Here is a 21,196-nt window from a genome sequence, read left to right on the forward strand (position 1 = left end):
AATTTAATAGGTCGTGGGCCACCTAGATCGTCATATTTCAAATGATATGGCTGTTAGAAGTCAACCCTTATACAAACTCCCTCAACAACTTACCCAAGGCGAATCCTTTTGGACTTAGCTTGGCTCTAAGGATCCCTTATGACCCCACATCACCTCTAACACTCTTTACTTACTTAGGAACTCATCTTAACTCGTGCACATACTTTAAAATAATTGAGTTCGTCCCTACACATATACAAGAAATGCCCAAATCTTAGGGAAAATTTTTGAGGGGTGTTACAAATGTTGTGGCCGATGCCCTTAGCAGGAAGTTTGAGTTGGCTGCCATCACCACAACACATTGTGACATCCAGGATGCAATCAAGGATAGTCTGCAGCATGATCCAGAGGCAAAGAGGCTTATGGAGATAGCTGCTCAGGGCAAGACAAGGGGCTTCTGGGTAGAAGATGGAATCTTACTTACCGTAGGACGAAGGATCTATGTGCCAAAATTTGGAATTATCAGGCGACAGATCATGAAGGAAAGCCACAACACGTTGTGGGCTGGACATCTAGGGCAGCGTCACACAAGGGCCTTGATTGAGGCAATTTACTACTGGCCACGCATGCGAGACGATATCAAATTCTATGTGCAGACTTGTCTTGTGTGCCAACAAAATAAAGTGGAGCAGCGCCAACCAGGGGGACTCTTGGAGCCCCTGCCCGTAACAGAGCGTCCATGGGAGAGCGTGACCATGGACTTTATCACATGCTTGCCAAAGTCCGACGGGTATGGGACGATTATAGTCATGGTGGACAGATTCTCCAAGTATGCCAGTTTCATGCCCACCACGGCAGGTTGCACTATTAAGGAGGCTGCCAGGCTATTCTTCAAAAACGTGGTGAAGTATTAAGGATTGCCAAGGCACATCATTAGTGACAGAGACCCATACTTTACCGGGAACCTTTGGAGAGAATTATTCGAGATTCTTGGCACAAAGTTGCACTTCTCCACTAGTTTCCTCCCGCAGACCGACAGATAGACGGAGCGAGTCAATGCCTTGCTGGAGTGCTACTTGAGACACTTTGTGAGCTCACATCAGAAGGATTGGGCGAGGCTGCTGGACGTAGCCCAATTCTCATACAACCTTCAACGGAACGAGGCCACAGGGCGGACACCATTCGAGCTAGCCACAAGCCAACAACCACAAACTCCACATTCACTACCGTCCACGTTCGAGGGAAAGAGTTTGGGGGCCTATCACATGGCCAAGGGCTTTGAGGAGCAGCTCGACACTACCAAGTCTTATTTAGACAAGGCAGTGAAGAAGATGAAGAAGTTTGCCGACCGCAAGCTTCGTCCCACGGATTACAAAGTTGGAGACATAGTCTTGGTCAAGTTCAACCCAAGGCAATTTAAGGCATTACGAGGCATGCATCAAAACTTGGTGTGAAAGTACGAGGGCCATTCAGGATCATTGTCAAGGTTGGCAAGATCTCCTACAGGTTGGAACTACCACCGCATCTTAAGGTCCATCCAGTCTTCCATGCTAGTGTCCTCAAGCCGTACCATGAAGACAAGGATGATCCTAGCCGAGGAGAATCAAGTCGGGCGCCCCTCACAATTATCGCCTCCCATGATCGAGATATCGAGGCCATTATGGACTACCAGGCCAAGCGGAAACAAGGACAACAGGCCACTGCTATGTTCTTAGTCCATTGAAAGGGACAATCTCCGGAGGAGGCCACTTGTGAGAGATATGAAGACATGTGGCAGTTTAAAGACAAAATTCGAGAGTTCTTGCAGCAGCAGTGTGCCGCAGTCGTCACCACATCAGGTGGGGGAGAATGTTATGACCCGCCACTTGATCTTGAAGAAGGTGGAAGAACTTAGAGTTTTGGAGAGGTTAGTGGAAAACTCTAAATTCTTGTAGAAGCTTGTAGAGAAGTCTTGAAAGACTTGTAATTCTCTAGAATATGTAGAGAGTTCTAGAGTAGGGACTTCTTTGTAAATATGGATGGACTTGTATAGTAAATTTTATTTACACATAGGCCCCTTAGGAGTAGTATAAATAGAGGGGGACATTCATTTATAACAAACCATCAAGCAATCAAGCAATTTTCCAAAACAATACAAAAGCCTTTTTCATAAAAGTTCTTTTGTCTTTTTTACAATCTAGCATTCCCTTAGCGATCTAGTCTTAAAGGCTTACTTGAGCTTGCAAGATCGTGAAAGATTCGTGAGTAAGTTGTCAAGTGCCGCACAGAGGTCTTAGTTGAAGTCTAAGTCCGTGACACTATGTTCTAAAAATGCTTTTTCAAGCATCACAAGAAATAAAATTGCTGAAAATTGTCATTTTGTTTTATGATAATTGTTCTGTTTTGAAAAAGGAAATATAAGAAAGCAATGGGTGAAATGAGGCAAAATCTCAAAAATAATTAATAAAGAAAATCTTATTAAAGCGCTTTTATACAGTAATAACTGCGTTCTCACCCGAAGTAAATTTGAGTTTATAATTGTACGAATTCTTAGTAATTTATTTAAATTTGACTTAGGCAAAGGACTTTTAATATAAAATGTTAAATTAAAATGATCAAATTAATGTAGTAATGTCGAATCTTTGAATTTCATTTGTTTTATATCTTTTTGATATCATTGACATAACAAATACTATTTCTTATCCATCTCTTTTGATGCTAGGTGAAATTTGTGATTATTTTAAATCTTTTATACTGAATGATTTAGGATCTTTATGCATGAAAATAATCAAAATACAGAAAATCATAGCTAAGAATAGAAGTCTTTTTAAGAGTAAAGTACTACTGCAAGAAAATATCAAAAGCAAAAAAAAAAAAAAGATCTTGGAAGAAAATATCAAACAAAAAGAAGAGGTTGCAATGAAATTCCCACAAAACTCCAAAACTAAACATTCAAATTGCAAAAACATCCAATCAAATTGCACTACTTCACGGGCCCCACGCTGGCGCCATCTCCATCTTTCGCACGTGACATATCTCCCGCAATCCCATAAATCAATCAACACCATTAAGCCGTCTCAAAACTCGCCACGTCACTCTTTCCTCTATTATTAATGAATAAAAAATGCTTTTCCTTTTACGTTATTTCGTCTTCCACTTTCCACTGTCCAATCTTCACTCTTCATAGCTTCGTGAATTCATCTTCTTCAAGTTGCTCGAAGCTTCTTCTCTGATTTTCTCGTTTTTAGCTGAATTCGAGGTAAATTTATAGTGATTTTACTGTACATTTCGTATAATTTAGGCTTGTATTTTGATATGCTTTACGCTTGTTTGATCCAAATTAAAGCTGTTTTGATCTGAAATTCGTTTTTTTCGTATTCGAGTTGAGATTCTGGTTAAATTTGTGTTATTTCAATTGAATTTTAGCTAAATTTGGTGTATTTTCATGCTTTAATGTATATAAACAAGCTTAATTTCTCAAATTCAAGTTCGTTTAAGTTTTTAATTCCAGCATATTTCTGGAAAAGTTTAGTGATTTCTCGAGTTGTTTTATTTAAGAAAAAAAACAAAAAAGAAAAAGGGAAAAAGCTGTTCTGTATGTATAAAAAGTGCTTGATCAACTTTTGGACACCGACAATTCATTTGATTAATACATACACGAGTCATACGAGTATATTTCACTTTATTACTTTAAAAGAATTCTTGTGTTGATTGATTCCTTTTTAAAACCTCTAAGTTTTTTGTTGCATTTTACTCTAATTAAGTGTTCTCTGTGAATTGACATGTTCTGAATAGATATATATAAATGCTCACCACGCACACATTACAACCTACATTTGATTATTCGCGAACAGTTCATTCCTTTTGTGTATATTGCTTCTGTATTGATTGTTTTTATATTATATTAGCAGTGAATTTAGGCAGTGGGAGAGTATGAGTAATTCCTTAGGGAAAAACTTGCTGTATCAGGGATTCCTAACCTCAACAGTGTTGGAACATAAAAGTAGAATCAGTTCTCCATGTGTTGGAGGCAATTCTTTGTTTCAACAGCAAGTGATCTCGAAATCACCTTTATCAACTGAGTTTCGAGGTAACAGGTTAAAGGTGCAGAAAAAGAAAATACCTATGGGAAAGAAGCGTGCTATTTCTAGTTCTCCTCATGCTGTACTTACCACTGATACCTCTTCTGAGGTAAATGGTGAACCTACACGCTTACCTGATTGACAATATGTGATTTTTCTGTAGTTAGCATTCAATTAGTTCATCAATTGAAGAATCTTTTCTCACTTATTATTACATTGTTAGTCCATTGCTTGAATGTTTTGGTCATCATTTACTGCATATAGGCAGTTCTCTTCCTCTTTCTGATTTCTTCTGCTTGGTGCTTAGAAACTGACTGCTTAGCTTGATTATAGTCTTCCACTCACAGTGTAAACACTGGTCTCTGAATAACTTTGCATAAATGCAGATGATTGCTACAAGATTACTTGAACTTATCTCGTTTCTTTTTTGTTTTTCTTATTCTCAAATTTTATCTTTCATTCCTGCATTATGTTTGTTGCTGGAGTGGGACTCTCCTTGAAGATCTGTTGCTGTGACAGAATTCTTCTAAAAATAAATCATGATCGAGAATAGATGTCTAATTTTTCCTTTCAGTGCTACCTATGTAACCAATAAAAATAAAACTAGAGTCCGAGATAGCAAACAAACACTGAATAGTTTGCGTACTATGGGAATGTATAATGAGGTGAAAACAAAAGCCAGATGTCATTTATTGGTAAATATAGAGCACAAGACTTTTAACTCAGAATCTTTCTCAAAAAGGAAAAAAATACTTATAACTCAGCATCCGTGATGTTTAATTCGCCGTGCAAATATCTTTCGAATATTACCTATTTTGAATGTTTTTTCTTTGAACAGCTAGCAGAAAAGTTCAGTCTAGAAGGGAATATTGAGCTACAGGTACACATGTGATACACTACCTTAGCAAAATGAATTTTTATTATGTCTTGCTTGTAAAAGAGGCATCCTATATGTCTTATGCTGGTTATACAAATTTGCTTCTGCACTTTCACAGGTTGATGTTAGGCCTTCCACTTCAGGTGATGTGTCCTTTGTGGATTTCCAAGTTACAAATGGTAGTGATAAACTGTTTTTGCACTGGGGGGCAGTGAAGTTCGAGAAAGAGTAAGTTTAATTGCAAATTGGCCTGTCATCATTTTGAGAGACTTAAACTCGTGACAACTGTCGTCCTTATACTATTCTCTATATGATTATCTTAGAACGTGGTCTCTTCCTAATGATCATCCAGATGGCACCAAAGTGTACAAGAACAAAGCACTTAGAACTCCTTTTGTTAAAGTAAGTTGGAAATGGTTTTGCTGCTCTCATACATTGATTAATTTATGATGAAAGGACTTGGCTGATTCAACAAACAAGGGAAAAAGGCATCCATTCAAACTGCTCCCATTCCTAATTGATGATTTTTTGTTGTTGAAATTTACTCTTTAGTCTGGCTCTAACTCCATCCTGAGGCTGGAGATATGGGACAATGCTATTGAAGCTATAGAGTTTCTCATATACGATGAAGCCAAAGATAAATGGTAAATGAGTATCTTTGTGAAGGAACAGCATAGAATTTTAATTTAAGGAGCTGCATGGATTTCACTTCTCTTTCTTCTTCAGGTTAAAGAATAATGGTGGTAATTTTCGTATCAAATTGTCAAGAACAGAGACACGAGGCCAAGATGTTTCAGTTCCTGAGGAGCTTGTACAGATCCAAGCATATTTGAGGTGGGAGAGGAAGGGAAAACAGAATTACACCCCTGAGAAAGAGAAGGCAAGTAACTTATTCCTTTAGTCCCACACCTTCTGGGGAAGTCATACTGCAAATTGTTGGTAGCTCCAAAAACATCACTAGTTGATCATTTCAAATTTTCAAGCTTTTATTTACTACTGAAAGCCGAGCATTTCTACATTGGCATATATTGTAATTCTCAACCCTAGTTCAGGATTTCTATGGAAGTTAGTTTGTCAACTATAATCCTGTGCATTCCTATCCATGAACACAAACAACCAGCTGATCTTTGTTGTTGTTATTTGCATGCTTTCTCAGAATATGTCAACTGGTTGTTTGGTTCATGGATAGGAAGCCATAGGACTATTATTGCTCCCTGTTGCAGATAGAAGACTGTTACTAAGGAGTCAAGGGAGCTTGGTTTCTGATCTCCATTTCTCCGATGTTAAATAGGGTGGGGTTGGTTTTAGGGAAATTTTTATACAAGACTAGTGATGGCTCAAGTCTACCATGGAATTGTAGTTTTAATTTAAAAAATGCTAGTCTTAGAGTCAACAATTAGGCTTTAAATTTTAATCAAGTGCAATCAGTAAGCCAACTTTACATGAAATCAAGTGTAAAGTCTATGAATGAGTATGACCAGTTCTTTTCTTTGTTTCCTTTTCTAAGTTAAGAAAAACAATATTATTATCCAGTGGATGCATATAAATTTACAGAATGTGTAGTCCGTAAAAAGCCAGGAAGTAGGAACCAGTAAAATCAAACAAAAAGTCTGCATCATCTATGTATGTAAAACTACACCAGAAAGCAACAAGTTGTCAAATTGTTTGATGAATTTCTCCCAACATAAAAATAATCAGTGTTTTTGTTAGTCCAGGTGACCAAAAAATGCAAAGAGGTCTCATATTCCAAATACTGATGTTGCTTCTTTTTCTTTCCTCCATTTCCAACTGAACAAGAATATTTTCAGAGATTTTGCCATCACCCAAGACCCGAAATAGGGTCAGTGACATGCATGGAGTTGCTACAGCACAAAGCTAATGCAACACCAAAAACAAAATAATATAGTAAATATGTCAGCTGTGTGTCTAGGAGTCGAGAAGGGAGCCCATATTAGAAAAGAAGGCTAAAAACAAAAAGAAAGAGACTGAGACATGTTGCAAGGGAGGCAACAATGAGAGTGGGGTGGGGTGGGGGCAAGAGAAGCAGTGTAGGACAAATGGGATATGCAACACTAAAATAAGGAGTAGAACTACCCACTTATTCCAAGGCATACCACTATCCCTTCCCCTAAAGAATGACAGCGATTAGTTAATCCCATTCTTAGGGGATTAGAAATAAGGTCCCCCCATGCTGTCAGGACTGTGATGATTGATATACTATAATTTGGAGAAAATCTCAGTTTTGCCTAAAGGAATTACATTTGTTCTTTCTCAACTGTATTCTTATCAAGCTCTAAATGGGGGGTGGGGGTGGGGAAAGAGAGGCAGTGTAGGACAAAGGGAGATGCAATACTGAAATAAGGAATAGAACTACCTACTTATTCCAAGGGATACCACTATCCCTTCCCCTAAGGAACGACAGAGAAGAAGCGTGTTAATCCCATTTTTAGGGGATTAGAAAGAAGTCCCCCCGTGCTCTCTCTAATTTGGGAACTAAAAGGACGCTACCTTGTCCGGACTGTGATGGTTGATATACCATAGTTTGGAGAAAAGCTCAGCTTTGCTTAACGGAATGCTACGTTTGTTCTTTCTCAACTATATCCTTTTTAAGCTCTAACTTCTACCGAATTGCTACAAAATAAAGCTAATGCAACAGTTAGGAGAAAAGCTCAGTTGTGTTTAAAGGAATGTAATGTTTATTCGTTCTCAACTGTATTCTTTTCAAGCTCTAAATCTAATCATGTTGCTGCTACTCAGATATTTCTTCCCTTATTTGGGATATCATAACCTAACCAACTGCCATTAGACACTTTTGATATCTACTTAGTTATTGATACTGTCTGTTGTGTATTTCAGGAGGAATACGAAGCTGCTCGAACTGAGCTACAGGAGGAAATAGCTCGTGGTGCTTCCATACAGGACATTCGATCAAGGCTAACAAAAACTAATGATAAAAGTCAAAGCAAACAAGAGCCTCTTCCTGTAACAAAGAGTGATATACCTGATGACCTTGCCCAAGTACAAGCTTACATTAGGTGGGAGAAAGCAGGAAAGCCAAACTATCCTCCAGAGAAGCAAATTGTAAATGCTGAGCCTTTCTTACAGTTAGTGTAGTGTGTGTATATCTGCCGGCGCATAAAGCTGGGTATGCTGTCTTCTATTGGTGTGAGACTTTGATCAAGTATTGTTTGATTAACAGGAAGAACTCAAAGATGCAAGAAGAGAATTACAGCTTGAGCTTGAGAAAGGAATTACCCTTGATGAGTTGCGGAAAAAGATTACAAAAGGGGAGATAAAAACTAAGGTGCAAAAGCACCTGAAAAAAAGTTCTTTTGCCGTTGAAAGAATCCAAAGAAAGAAGAGAGACTTTGGGCAGCTTATTAATAAGTATCCTTCCAGTCCTGCAGTACAAGTACAAAAGGTCTTGGAAGAACCACCAGTTTTATCTAAAATTAATTTTTATGCCAAGGAGAAAGAGGAGCAGGTTGATGATCCGATCCTAAATAAAAAGATCTTTAAGGTCGATGATGAGGAGCTACTGGTGAGTGCTAACTTATTCTTGACTGTAACCACTAACCACACAAAGCTAGTTTGAATGCATATTCAGAATCTTCCAATGTCTCAACATTTTAAGGTACTGGTAACAAAGTCCTCTGGGAAGACAAAAGTACATCTAGCTACAGATCTGAATCACCCAATTACTCTTCACTGGGCATTATCCAAAAGTCCTGGAGAGTGGATGGTAAGAATAAAAAATCATACACATCTTGCAATTAAAAAAAGCAGAGAAGCAAGATATAAAACCTTACTACACCTACCAATGTTATGTAATCAGTGACCATTTACATTTTCAGGCACCACCTTCAAGCATATTGCCTCCTGGGTCAATTATTTTAGACAAGGCTGCTGAAACACCTTTTACAGCGAGTTCTTCTGATGGTCTAACTTCTAAGGTATGTTGAATGGATAGCTTTTTTAGATTATATAACTGATTGTATTTAAGATTCTAAAAGGAGGGGAAAAAAGAGAAGTAAAACCTTTCTATCCATTATATTGTGTAATTAATTACATTTTCAGGCACCACCTTCAAATATATTGATGCCTAGGTCCAGTATATCAGACAAGGGTGCAGAAATCCCTATTTCAGACAGTTCTTCTGATGTTATAACTTCTATGGTATAACATATAAGTAGTTCCTTAGATGATGTAAACTGTTTGACCGTTGAAAAAACATTGTATAACACTCATGGTTTATTCAGCGGAATCAATTTTTCAGGTCCAATCATTGGATATAGTAATTGAAGATGACAATTTCGTGGGTATGCCATTTGTTCTTTTGTCTGGTGAAAAATGGATTAAAAACCAAGGGTCGGATTTCTATGTTGACTTCGGTGCTGCGTCCAAACCAGCACTCAAGGTTTCTTTGCTTCCTAATCTCTTAAACATTACTTGTTATACATTTGGATTTGGTGTTTTGGTATTCTGTTGGACTGTTATCTGTTTCATAGCTTTTGAAATGGAGTATGCCAATTCTTCTCCCATTAGGCTGCTGGGGATGGCAGTGGAACTGCAAAGTCTTTACTGGATAAAATAGCAGATATGGAAAGTGAGGCTCAGAAGTCATTTATGCACCGGTGAGCAGATCTCTTTTTTTGGATTCAATATCTGACTTGAGGCTCTTTACTTTTTTCTGTGTTTCAGTTTCAGGCTCTTAACTTCTTATTCATGGTATTGAGAATTTCTTGGACTCATACCAGATGGAGTAGGCTGTAGTAGATTGATGACCAGGGTAAATATAGTCTAGTAATGATGAATCCTATACTGGAACCTGAAAAAGCAGAATGATATAGAGCATTCACATAGCAACAACAACAACAACCCAGTGAAATCCCACAACATGGGGTCTGGGGAGGGTAAAGTGTATGCAGGCCTTACTCTTACCAGGGTAGGACGACTGTTTTCGAAAGACCCTCGGCTAAATAAAAGCATAGAAAAAGATTAGATAAGACATATATGGGAGAGCAAATAACGAGAGCGGCAGAAATAAAATAGAATAATCAAAGTACAGAAAGTGATAGATAATAACAGAAATCAGAGCACAAGAAATTATAGTGCGCTAATGCGCCTACTAATGAGTAGGAATAACGAGACTATGTACTAGCCTTGTACCCTAATGTGGGTCCTCCACACCCTCCTATCTAAGGTCATGTCCTCGGTAAGTTGTAACTGCACCATGTCCTGTCTAATCACCTCTTTTTAATATTTCTTCGGCCTACCCCTACCTCTCCTGAAACCATCCATAGCCAACCTCTCACACCTCCGCACTGGGGCATCTGGGTCTCTCCTCTTCACATGTCCAAACCATCTCAGTCGCATTTTCCGCATCTTGTCTTCCACCGAGGCCACTCCTACCTTGTCCCGAATAGCCTCGTTTCTAATCCTGTCGCTCCTGGTATACCCACACATCCATCTCAACATTCTCATCTCGGCAACGTTCATCTTTTGAACGTGAGAGACCTTAACTGGCCAACATTCCGTCCCATATAACATATAGCCGGTCTAACCACCACTTTGTAGAACTTGCCCTTAAGTTGTGGCACCTCCTACTGTCTTTACCCTAGTTTTGGCACCCTCATACATGTCCTTAATCACCCTAATGTATGCCACAGGTACACCTTTAGCCTCCAGACATCTCCATAGCAACCTCAACTAATTTGGAATTGAGGCATAGTTGTTTGATTGAGAGTTTTTCTGAATTCCTGCTTTATCTTTGAAGATAGGTTCCCACTAATTGTTCCCATTTTGGCATTTCCTGTCAACATTTTGCGGACATATTTATCTTATTTGCATAATAGAACCCACTGGCAAAGATAACGAGGAATTCAGTTTGTAATTTGGCAGTCCGCATTTTATGGTTTCTCACATGCATGATTGCTGATTTGGTTGCCAAAAGATATTCTGAGTTTTAACATGTCATATTTTACTTTCGACAGGTTTAATATTGCAGGTGACTTGGTAGAACACGCCACTAGTGCTGGTGAACTTGGTTTTGCTGGAATTCTTGTGTGGATGAGGTTCATGGCTACAAGGCAGCTGATATGGAACAAAAACTACAACGTAAAACCACGGTACATCTCTTCTTATATCTACAACTATATGTACCTTTTTGATCCTTGAACTTTAGGTTCTTGTCCTCCATTATAATGCCAACATATTGAAGTATGAGTCTCAAATTATCTCATAAATCTTGTTCTTTGTATTCAAGTTGCGGAAATATTCATGTCGTTGTGAGTACCAAGCATTCCGATTTGACTGTTCCTTGTGTCTTTGTTGTTACAGTGAAATAAGTAAAGCTCAGGACAGGCTTACAGATTTGTTGCAGAATGCTTTTACCAGTTACCCTCAGTACCGTGAAATTTTGCGGATGATTATGTCAACTGTTGGACGTGGAGGTGAAGGGGATGTAGGACAGCGAATTAGGGATGAAATTTTGGTTATCCAGGTTCATATATATTTTCATCTTCTCGCTGGCCCTTTCAGTGATAGAGGGGAGGGTATCTTTTATTTCCCTTTAGTGAAGAGTACGTTGAGAAGATTTCTTTTCCTAATTTCAGAGGAAAAATGACTGCAAGGGTGGCATCATGGAAGAATGGCATCAAAAACTACATAACAACACTAGTCCTGATGATGTTGTGATCTGTCAGGTATTGAGAATGCAGAGGGAATATTGATGAAATTTCTTTCCCAGTAGTAGTTTAAATTTGTACTTTTTTTGCAGGCATTGATTGACTATATCAAGAGTGATTTTGATATTGGTGTTTATTGGAAAACCCTGAATGAGAACGGGATAACAAAAGAGCGTCTTTTGAGTTATGACCGTGCTATCCATTCTGAACCAAATTTTACAAGAGATCAAAAGGATGGCCTTTTGCGTGATTTAGGTCACTATATGAGAACATTGAAGGTTAATAACACTATCCCTTTTATTGGCTTTCGTCACTCGTTTTGTTTGTGTCCATTTCTTTGATGCCTGGTTTGGGAGTTGATGGATAACTGGATGTTGTTATCCCTATTCTTGTCTGCTTCTCTTTAATTTGTCCTTTTTGCATCTATATGTGCATCCCGTTTTGCATAATTTAAGTTATTAGACACTGAGATTTTGCAGTTATATCATTTCTGTGCCATTTCTCAATGTTGTCAGACTAGTGTTTCCCTGCCTTGGGTTGAATTTATCTCTCCTTTATAGACTTTACGTAAATATGCACATCTATGCCTGATCATGTTAAACTTTTAAGGGGCTTCAGAATGTCATTTGAAGTATATGATCTAACAATGTAATGTGACTCCAGTATCTGTTTTGATAGGAAAGAAATACTCCCTCTGTCCCAATTTATATAATACACTTTCCTTTTTAGTCTGTCCAAAAAGAATTAACACATTTCCTTATTTGGCTAATGTTTAATGACACTATCAAACATTTTATCATGTTAGGTCCTACTTATTTGGCAAAAAGTCCATATAGGTGTACTCTTTTATTTAAAAAATAATTTATCTTAAAGGTAATTTTGGAACAGTGCAAAGTTTTTCCATATTTCTTGAACTCCGCTCTCAGTCAAACTACATCACATAAATTGGGATGGAGAGAGTAAGTAGTTACCAAATAAATCAAGCTGGCGTAGAAACCAACTGTCCCTAAAGACTAAAGAGGTGTGATTCTCTTTTTCTCTAGGATACTTGTGTACTGGGGCAATTTTACTTAAATACGTGTGCTTTTGATTATCTGTTCAACTTGAGAGTACTTTGGTCGTACCTCCTAAGATCTTTTCTGTAGAGCTTGAAGACCTCAGTTTAATGTTGATTCATTTGCAGGCTGTTCATTCAGGTGCAGATCTTGAGTCTGCTATTGCAAACTGCATGGGCTACAAAACTGAGGTAATGCTGTCTACAGGATACTTAGTCCTTCTACTTTGCAACTTTCATCTTAGATAGTGCGTACTTATCATCAGGGAGAAGGCTTTATGGTTGGAGTCCAGATTAATCCTGTATCAGGCTTGCCAGCTGGCTTTCAGGTAGTACTTCTCAACCTGCATCCTATTTGTGTATTGCTGATTCTAGAATTGATTCATATTAATCCTTCAAATAGGACCTCCTCCATTATGTCTTAGACCATGTGGAAGATAAAAATGTGGAAGCTCTTCTTGAGGTAACTCCAACTTTCTTGTATTTCTGTTTAACATTTGCCTAATACATGGTACTTCCCACCAACTTTTCTCTCGCTGTAATTCTTATATGTGTAGGGATTGCTAGAGGCTCGTGAGGAGCTTAGGCCTTTGATTTTCAAACCAAACAACCGTCTAAAGGATCTGTTATTTTTGGACATAGCCCTTGATTCTACAGTTAGAACAGCAGTAGAAAGGGGATATGAGGAATTGAACAATGCTAATCCTGAGGTATGCTATGTTAAATGTTTCTCACAGTTTTAAAATCAAGTTTCTTTGTCTAAATGTGTTTCATTAATTTCAAAGCTTAATTTTTCTCTCGTCATGGTCATGCTACTTTTTTCGCAGAAAATCATGTACTTCATCTCCCTCGTTCTTGAAAATCTCGCACTCTCTGTGAACGATAATGAAGATCTTGTTTATTGCTTGAAGGTAATTATAAATATTTAGTGTGCTGCTGTTGTTCCTTCGTTAGATGTACTGATTTATATTAAATGTTCAATAGTTTTAGGTTTGAGGCACTTGAGCCGAGGGTCTTTCGGAAACAGCCTCTCTACCTCCTCGAGGTAGTGGTAAGGTCTGCGTACACTCTATCCTCCCCATACCCACTTAGTGGGATTCCACTGGGTATGTTGTTGTAGTTTTAGGTTGGAACTGCTTTGCTTTGAGCAGAAACAAGAAATTAACTTCATTGAAAATTTTTCGTTATATCCTGTACAAAACTTCAATTACAAAGCTCTGTTGATTGAAATATCTTTTTGTTTATAAAGGGATGGAATCAAGCTCTTTCAATGTCCAATGGTGGAGACAACCATTGGGCTTTATTTGCAAAAGCTGTGCTTGACAGAACCCGTCTTGCACTTGCAAGCAAGGCAGAGTGGTACCATCACTTATTGCAGCCATCTGCCGAATATCTAGGATCAATACTTGGGGTGGACCAATGGGCTGTATGTTTTCTGTCACTCGAAGCATTACTTACCACATTCAGCACGGAATTATCGTAATAATTTATCTCTGTGATTATTGGATGCAGTTGAACATATTTACTGAAGAAATTATACGTGCTGGATCAGCAGCTTCATTATCCTCTCTTCTTAATAGACTCGACCCTGTGCTTCGGAAAACTGCAAATCTAGGAAGGTTGTTAGACTTTCATACCTCTATATGCTCTAAGATATTGTTAATAGCATGTTACGAATATGTGCACTCTTGTGAACTATTTACTAGTCTAAATAAACTGTGACAGTTTCAAGTGATATACTTGTGTGCATTAATATAAAATATCAATTTTCTTGGTGTTGAAATACTGGTAAGTCTTACTTACAAAGAGAGAGAGAGAGAGAGAGAGAGAGATTTTGCTGTAAATCAGTAATAGAACATTGCAACTAGAGATAAAAGAAAATAGATATTCCTTTTTTGTTTCCATGTAAGTGCCTGAGGAGAGGAGAGAATATTCTGACATGGTTATTTCTCTAATGCAACTCTCTTTCTCTTATAACAGTTGGCAGATTATCAGCCCAGTTGAAGCCGTTGGATATGTTGTTGTTGTGGATGAGTTGCTTTCAGTTCAGAACAAAACCTACGAGAAGCCCACGATCTTAGTCGCAAAATCTGTTAAAGGAGAGGAGGAAATTCCTGATGGTGCTGTTGCCCTGATAACACCAGATATGCCAGATGTTCTTTCACATGTTTCTGTTCGAGCAAGAAATGGGAAGGTAGTTTCTTCTATGAAAAATTGTTTAGAGTGTTAAAATAAGTTTATGGTGTATGTATTATTGAAGGAAATTTCTGTTAGGTTTGCTTTGCTACATGCTTTGATCCCAATATATTGGGTGACCTCCAAGCAAAGGAAGGAAGGATTTTGCTCTTAAAGCCTACACCTTCAGACATAATCTATAGGTAAACTCAATTAATTGTGTGTCTTTCTCAAAACCTTATTAACTATTTGAAATGTGAAACAAATATTTCCTTGACCATGATTTTCGCAAGTAAATATTTAGCTTGTTTTAATCCTAAAATTTGTGCTTTAACATGGTTTTGTAATGTATGTCTTAAAGTTCTAAATTTTTGTTTTGGGAAAAATGAATAATCTCATGAACCAAAAATTTCTTTCATAGGAAATACTTTCTGTTTTGGACAACACTCATTTCTGTCTGAAGTGCAAGAAATATATGAGTGGCAGTTAACAGTTGTTATTCTTTTCTTTTTATCTGGTTTTACTTTTTGTCATCTGATAGTGAGGTGAAAGAGATTGAGCTCCAAAGTTCAAGTAACATGGTAGAAGCTGAAACTTCAGCAACACTTAGATTGGTGAGAAAGCAATTTGGTGGTTGTTACGCAATATCAGCAGATGAATTCACGAGTGAAATGGTGATGTTTCAATATTGACTGTGATTAGAAAACTAAACTGCTTTCTCCTCTTTTTCTGTTGACCTAAGTGATAGAAGCTGCTGATCTTGATTCTGGAAACACTCTGGTGACATTTCTCAAATTTGTATGATAATAATTTGTTTAGGTTGGAGCTAAATCACGTAATATTGCATATCTGAAAGGAAAAGTGCCTTCCTGGGTGGGAATTCCTACGTCAGTGGCTCTTCCATTTGGAGTCTTTGAGAAAGTACTTTCAGACGAAATAAATCAGGTTCTTTTCCATTTACTTATCTAAACAATATCAGCTTATTTTACATATATAGTTCCACTTGTTTGTTTTATAAATCCCCTCCGCATTGCTTTTAATTGCTGCTGTATTGTATATCGTAATTGAATGGGAATTGAGACAAGAAATTGGGAATTTTATTGATACTAATTTGTTATTACAAGCTAACAACTGGAATTATTCAAATTACTACAATTATCTCTGAGCTGAATGATCCAACAGTAATGGTCGATTCCCTGTCAGAAGAAAATTTGATTAGGTGAGATGAACAAGAAGGTAGAAGAAGAAGAGAAGAACAAGAGGAGATTATTGGATTTACCAGATTTTATAAGGGTCATTCACACAAATGCCTGTATTTTGGGGTGATTTTTTAATCTGTCCCTCAAAATCACTGGTCTTTAAATTTTACCCTTTAGGAGTCGTTTGGTGTTTGGTATACGGTATAATAATCCCAGGATAAAATGCAGGATTATTTTATTCTGCGTTTGGTTGGAGGTATTAGGTAATCATTGGTTTATTAATCCCACTATTTATACCTTAGTGTTATCCCATATACATGGTGGAATAACTTATCCTGGGATAATTAATCTTGGGATAACTTTTTTCCAACCAAACGACTTAGAGCTTTAAGTAATAAAAAAAGTGGCCGAAAATGCCTCTGACAACAAAAAATAATAATTGGCAATGCACAAATTTAGTGGCACAAGTTAGGCCCTAGGGCTTAAGTTCAATTGTACAAATTATGCTTCGAGGCACAAATTATGTCCTAAGTCATTATTTCAGTGGCACAATTATCCCACATGGCAAAGTTCTCTGAAAGTCTTGTCATGTGAATCAAATACTATAGAACTTATACCCTAGTAACTACTTGTTCCTGGAAAATTGGATCTTTTAGGAGGAGGAGAAGGACTTCTAATCAGGAACTGCTCAAGGAATCTTTTGATTGAAATGCAAAGTTGTTTCATTAATCTATATTATCTATCTATATTACTTTTAAAGCATGAAGTCCTTCGAAATGTTGACTGAACTTTTTATCCTTGATTAAAAGACTCTACAATAGATAAAATTATCTATTATTTTCCTCAAATAATTGTCATTTGATTGTTATCCTAATATTTAGGACTTTGAAATTAATTAAAGGTATACCAATTAATTAGGTAACTCCTACTATTTAGTATTTTAAAATTGACTAAATTTTTTCTTAAATATTTCCTTATTTTGAGCTATATTAAAAGTCCTAACATTTAAGACTTTAAAATCAATATTTTTACCTTATATAATCTTACTTAAATTCTGATTTTTAAAAAAAATAAAAATATTAAAGAAAGAGGTTCTCGGTTTTTTAAAAAACCTTTTTAACCTTCCTATATGAAATTCCTATCATTAAGATGGATATAAAATTTATTTTAACATCAGTTGCTATTTTCTTAATAATTTTATTCTTCTTGTATATAGTTTTATTAATTGACGCGAGAGACACATGCAAAGCATGTACCACTTAAACAATTGAAGGAAAAGAAGGAGAAGAAGAAAAGAGAAAGAGATCTAAGATAATCTATGTAAAGATATGACACTTGAGGCTAACTCAACCTCGAAAGCTTGTCCATGAGGGGAGGATTGTCCCACTCATGGCCAGACCCAACTAGAGCATGGATTATATAACATGGGGGCCCAAATAGGGAAGGGGGGGGGGGGGTTGCCCTAAGCTCTGATACTATGTAAAGATATGAAACTTGAGCCTAACTCAACCACAAAAATAGTTCATGATGGGAAGATTGCCCAAATCTATAGAAGCAAGCCATCAGTTCACACCCCAACCAATAGGGACTCTAACTCACTCTAATAAGGATCTTTTAAGTTGTCATAACAAAAAAAGAGAATCATTTTTGGTAATTGCACAGTTCTCTTCCTGGTTCATTGGATCTTTAAGACGGAGGAGGATATTAAAGACAAATGAAAAAGATATCTAAAATAAAGATTGTTTTCTGTTATCATAATAAAGCAAAGAGAATCATTTTCATAATTGTACAATTTGTTTCCTGGATCATGGGATTTTTTAAATATGAATTTTGGCACTTCACAATGTGACATTTGAGATGGGTTACTCATCCACCTCTCTGCCTTTTCTCTCTTTTGCTTTATGTGTTTCTGAATGATACCAATTGATGGAAATGTTTTCTAAATTCACAGGGAGTGGAAAAAGAGTTGCAAATTCTGACGAAAAGACTATCTGAAGGAGAGTTCAGCGTTCTAGGTGAAATTCGCAGAACGGTTTTAGAGCTTTCAGCACCAGCTCAATTGGTATCTCCGTTTATTCTAGTTGTTTCTAATATATTGTGCCTTAGTGTACCTTACTGAAACATTTGTATGGTGAGACGACATGTGTATTCTCTAATGGGTGCTTTAATTCTCTTTTCATCATCCAACCAAGCTAGGAAAGTTTTTTCTTTTGATTCAATCCTTTCAGACATGTTTATTAGTCATAAAAAGAAATTCACGACCAGGGTACTAGATGCCTTGATCATTTTTTCAAAGGCATGCATATATACTACATCAGAGAAGATTGACATCTTTGGCCCAACACACTTATCATCATACTTTTATAGGTCAAAGAGCTGAAAGAGAAGATGCAGGGTTCTGGCATGCCTTGGCCTGGTGATGAAGGTCCAAAGCGGTGGGAACAAGCATGGATGGCCATAAAAAAGGTAAACCTTCTGTAGCATTCCTTAATATTTGTAATTCTGTAGCTCAAATCTTGATGTGACAGGTAGCAGGCTATAGACAAATAGTAATATTTTACACAGAATCCTCTTTTTGTCAAGGATTTTGTGAAGGACAAGTTCATTCTTGGAGTGCTAGGTGTATCTGGCTTTTCAAAGATTTCATATATCTGTTGCTTCTTGAAATACTGGCACCTTGGGCGATTTTACATGTTACATTTATATCATTTGATCTTTTCAAGATAACCTTTTCCGTTAAAAGGGTAATGTTTACTCCTTGCCGTTACATCTCTATCCAGTGGATGGATATGCATTTTCATATTTTCTGTTCTCCAGGTGTGGGCTTCAAAATGGAATGAGAGAGCATACTTCAGCACAAGGAAGGTGAAACTGGATCATGACTATCTGTGCATGGCTGTCCTTGTTCAAGAAATAATAAATGCTGATTATGCATTTGTCATTCACACAACCAACCCATCTTCTGGGGACTCCTCAGAAATATATGCCGAGGTAGCATCAGATCACTGTTTTCATTATACTATTGGATTTTAATTGAACATTGAAAAATGAACTATGTCACTGTCCTCTTCCTCAACTTTTCCTTCCTCTGTCCACCATTATATCTTGATAATTAACCATATTTCTTAAGGTAGATCATTAGTTGAAATTAGCTTCTTCAAGAGGCATAAAAAAGAAATCACTGAAGCATTATGTCTTGGAATATGTTTGCTTTCATTAAGGGAAATGGATGCTTATGTCTTTCCTTCTGGACAGGTGGTCAGGGGCCTTGGGGAAACACTTGTCGGAGCTTATCCAGGCCGTGCTTTGAGTTTTATCTGCAAGAAAAAGGATCTCAACTCTCCTCAAGTGAGTATTGGTGTCTGTTGAGTCTTCCAGAGTCACATTTACCTTTTGTAGACCCCTTATATTATATCCTCCCTTCCACCTGACCTCCTCTGAGTTCATCACTCATAAGAGAGAAGAAGCTATTTAGTGTCCAAGCAGATGTATTAGGGGCTTCTTTTGATGGTAATTAAATGGGAAAGAGTGAGATTCTCACCTTTGTTCTGAATCTCCTGATGGATGTAAAAATACTTTCAGGTGTTAGGTTACCCAAGCAAACCGATTGGCCTTTTCATAAAAAGATCTATCATCTTCCGATCTGATTCCAATGGGGAAGATTTGGAAGGTTATGCCGGTGCTGGCCTCTACGACAGGTAACTTCTCTCAGAAGTTTTCAGTTGGTGAACGTTTTAAGACAGCTACTCAGTTACCATTTTCTCAGTTTTGGGTAGATGAATAATGCAGCTTTTTCAGAAGTTAATATTTCGAATTTTCTATATATCACAGAAGGAAAATCAATAAAAATTAAAGCAATCCTATATATCACAACACGACCCTTTATACACTCCTGATCTGAGCTCTTCATGCTTCAGTTTCATAGCAGTCCTATCTGTAACCAAATACTTTGATTTCAACTTTTATAGCATCACCATAACAGCTTCTGTATTGGTTTACTGCAGTGTACCAATGGATGAGGAGGAAAAAGTTGTACTTGATTACTCTTCCGACCCATTGATAACTGATGGTAATTTCCGCCAGACAATCCTGTCCAACATTGCTCGTGCCGGAAATGCTATCGAGGAGCTATATGGATCTCCTCAAGATATCGAGGGTGTAGTGAGGGATGGAAAGATCTATGTCGTTCAGACAAGACCACAGATGTGATCATAATATTCTCATTGTATCGGATCTGTGACCAATTACATGCCATGAAGTTGCCTGTTTTATTATACATGATCCAAAGCCATCACATCTTGTTCACTTCAGCTATTGGGTGTGAACTGAGGGGTAGGAATCGCAATATGAGGAATTATAAGAAAAACTTTGTAAACACTAATTTAGCTCGATATGTTAAAGGGAGAAATGTGTAAACATTGTACTATATATATTTGTATTATGCACTGAATAATGTAGGCATCAAAGAAGAAATCCTTTGGATGGTTCCAGTTGTCCCATTAGCTTGCATTCGTGATTTGTTTGTGTTCTCTGTTTTTTTTTCTTTTCTTTTTCTCCAAGTAGTTGTCAAGGGAGTAGGAAGGGCTGAATTTGACAACAGTTGTCTCATTTTATACTTTGATCTTGCAGTTTGAATTGCAGTCTCTTGCCTAGTGGACTGTTCCATCAGATTGTTTAATGTTCTGCTTTACCTCGCAAGTACCCCTACTATATATGTGTAACATTAGGCCATCCACAGTGGAGGGAGGTTGGATTGTGCGTGATGCCAGACCGTTCATAACCAGTTCAACTCATAAATCTCAAGCAACACAAAAGATATGTAACGCAACAATCTTCAGCTTGTAGAAAGTGTGGAACTTTCCAGTTACTACCAGGTGTAGTACTTTCCATTGAACAATGGAAACCTACTGACTGATTGTCCTTCACTGTGCCCAGTTGGTGGTGCAATATTCATCTTGATCTTTTCTTAAAGTGTAAGTCTCTTAAAATGTAACCCACTCGGATACCAATTGATATTTAGCACGGTCTAATTAAACAAGAGGGTGTGAATTGAGTTATCTGTGATTTTTACTTAAGTGATAGACCAAGTTACTTTATATGTTTTTTTAAGAACTTGCAGAATGTAAAAGGAACAACACTGGATTTTTACGTGGAAAGCACCCACT

The 21,196-nt window shown here is 37.3% G+C and overlaps 1 protein-coding gene across 4 annotated transcripts; it reads left to right on the top strand.

The window, feature by feature from the left end:
* Positions 1 to 3,096: 3,096 nt before the first annotated feature.
* LOC129880376 (alpha-glucan water dikinase, chloroplastic) lies at positions 3,097 to 20,540 on the top strand. 4 transcript variants are annotated; one of them, XM_055954373.1, is made up of 35 exons: positions 3,097 to 3,217; positions 3,867 to 4,149; positions 4,879 to 4,920; positions 5,036 to 5,145; positions 5,241 to 5,319; positions 5,470 to 5,561; positions 5,644 to 5,797; positions 7,774 to 7,998; positions 8,117 to 8,458; positions 8,552 to 8,659; positions 8,772 to 8,870; positions 8,995 to 9,093; positions 9,194 to 9,334; positions 9,463 to 9,551; positions 10,911 to 11,045; positions 11,257 to 11,419; positions 11,532 to 11,621; positions 11,696 to 11,881; positions 12,787 to 12,849; positions 12,924 to 12,986; positions 13,061 to 13,120; positions 13,215 to 13,367; positions 13,485 to 13,568; positions 13,907 to 14,083; positions 14,170 to 14,276; positions 14,638 to 14,851; positions 14,932 to 15,035; positions 15,374 to 15,506; positions 15,652 to 15,777; positions 17,983 to 18,093; positions 18,399 to 18,497; positions 18,849 to 19,022; positions 19,287 to 19,379; positions 19,614 to 19,729; positions 20,036 to 20,540. In XM_055954373.1, the coding sequence occupies exons 2-35, from the start codon at positions 3,892 to 3,894 to the stop codon at positions 20,238 to 20,240; spliced, it is 4,494 nt and encodes a 1,497-aa protein (XP_055810348.1). In that variant the 5' UTR covers positions 3,097 to 3,217; positions 3,867 to 3,891; the 3' UTR covers positions 20,241 to 20,540. The 4 variants fall into 4 exon arrangements, with proteins under 4 accessions (XP_055810348.1, XP_055810347.1, XP_055810349.1 ...); XM_055954372.1 differs by having other exon boundaries at positions 3,870 to 4,149; XM_055954375.1 differs by having other exon boundaries at positions 3,098 to 3,217; positions 3,928 to 4,149.
* Positions 20,541 to 21,196: the final 656 nt, after the last annotated feature.

Source organism: Solanum dulcamara, chromosome 2 (assembly GCF_947179165.1).
Source record: "Solanum dulcamara chromosome 2, daSolDulc1.2, whole genome shotgun sequence".
Taxonomy (NCBI): Eukaryota; Viridiplantae; Streptophyta; class Magnoliopsida; order Solanales; family Solanaceae; genus Solanum; species Solanum dulcamara.

Bases quoted from the DNA above. Each gene is read 5' to 3' on its own strand.
- LOC129880376 (XM_055954373.1), top strand. From the start codon at position 3,892: ATGAGTAATTCCTTAGGGAAAAACTTGCTGTATCAGGGATTCCTAACC. The intron at 13,121-13,214 runs GTAACTCCAACT...TTATATGTGTAG, and splicing joins ATGTGGAAGCTCTTCTTGAG to GGATTGCTAGAGGCTCGTGA. The intron at 14,852-14,931 runs GTAGTTTCTTCT...AATTTCTGTTAG, and splicing joins TTCGAGCAAGAAATGGGAAG to GTTTGCTTTGCTACATGCTT.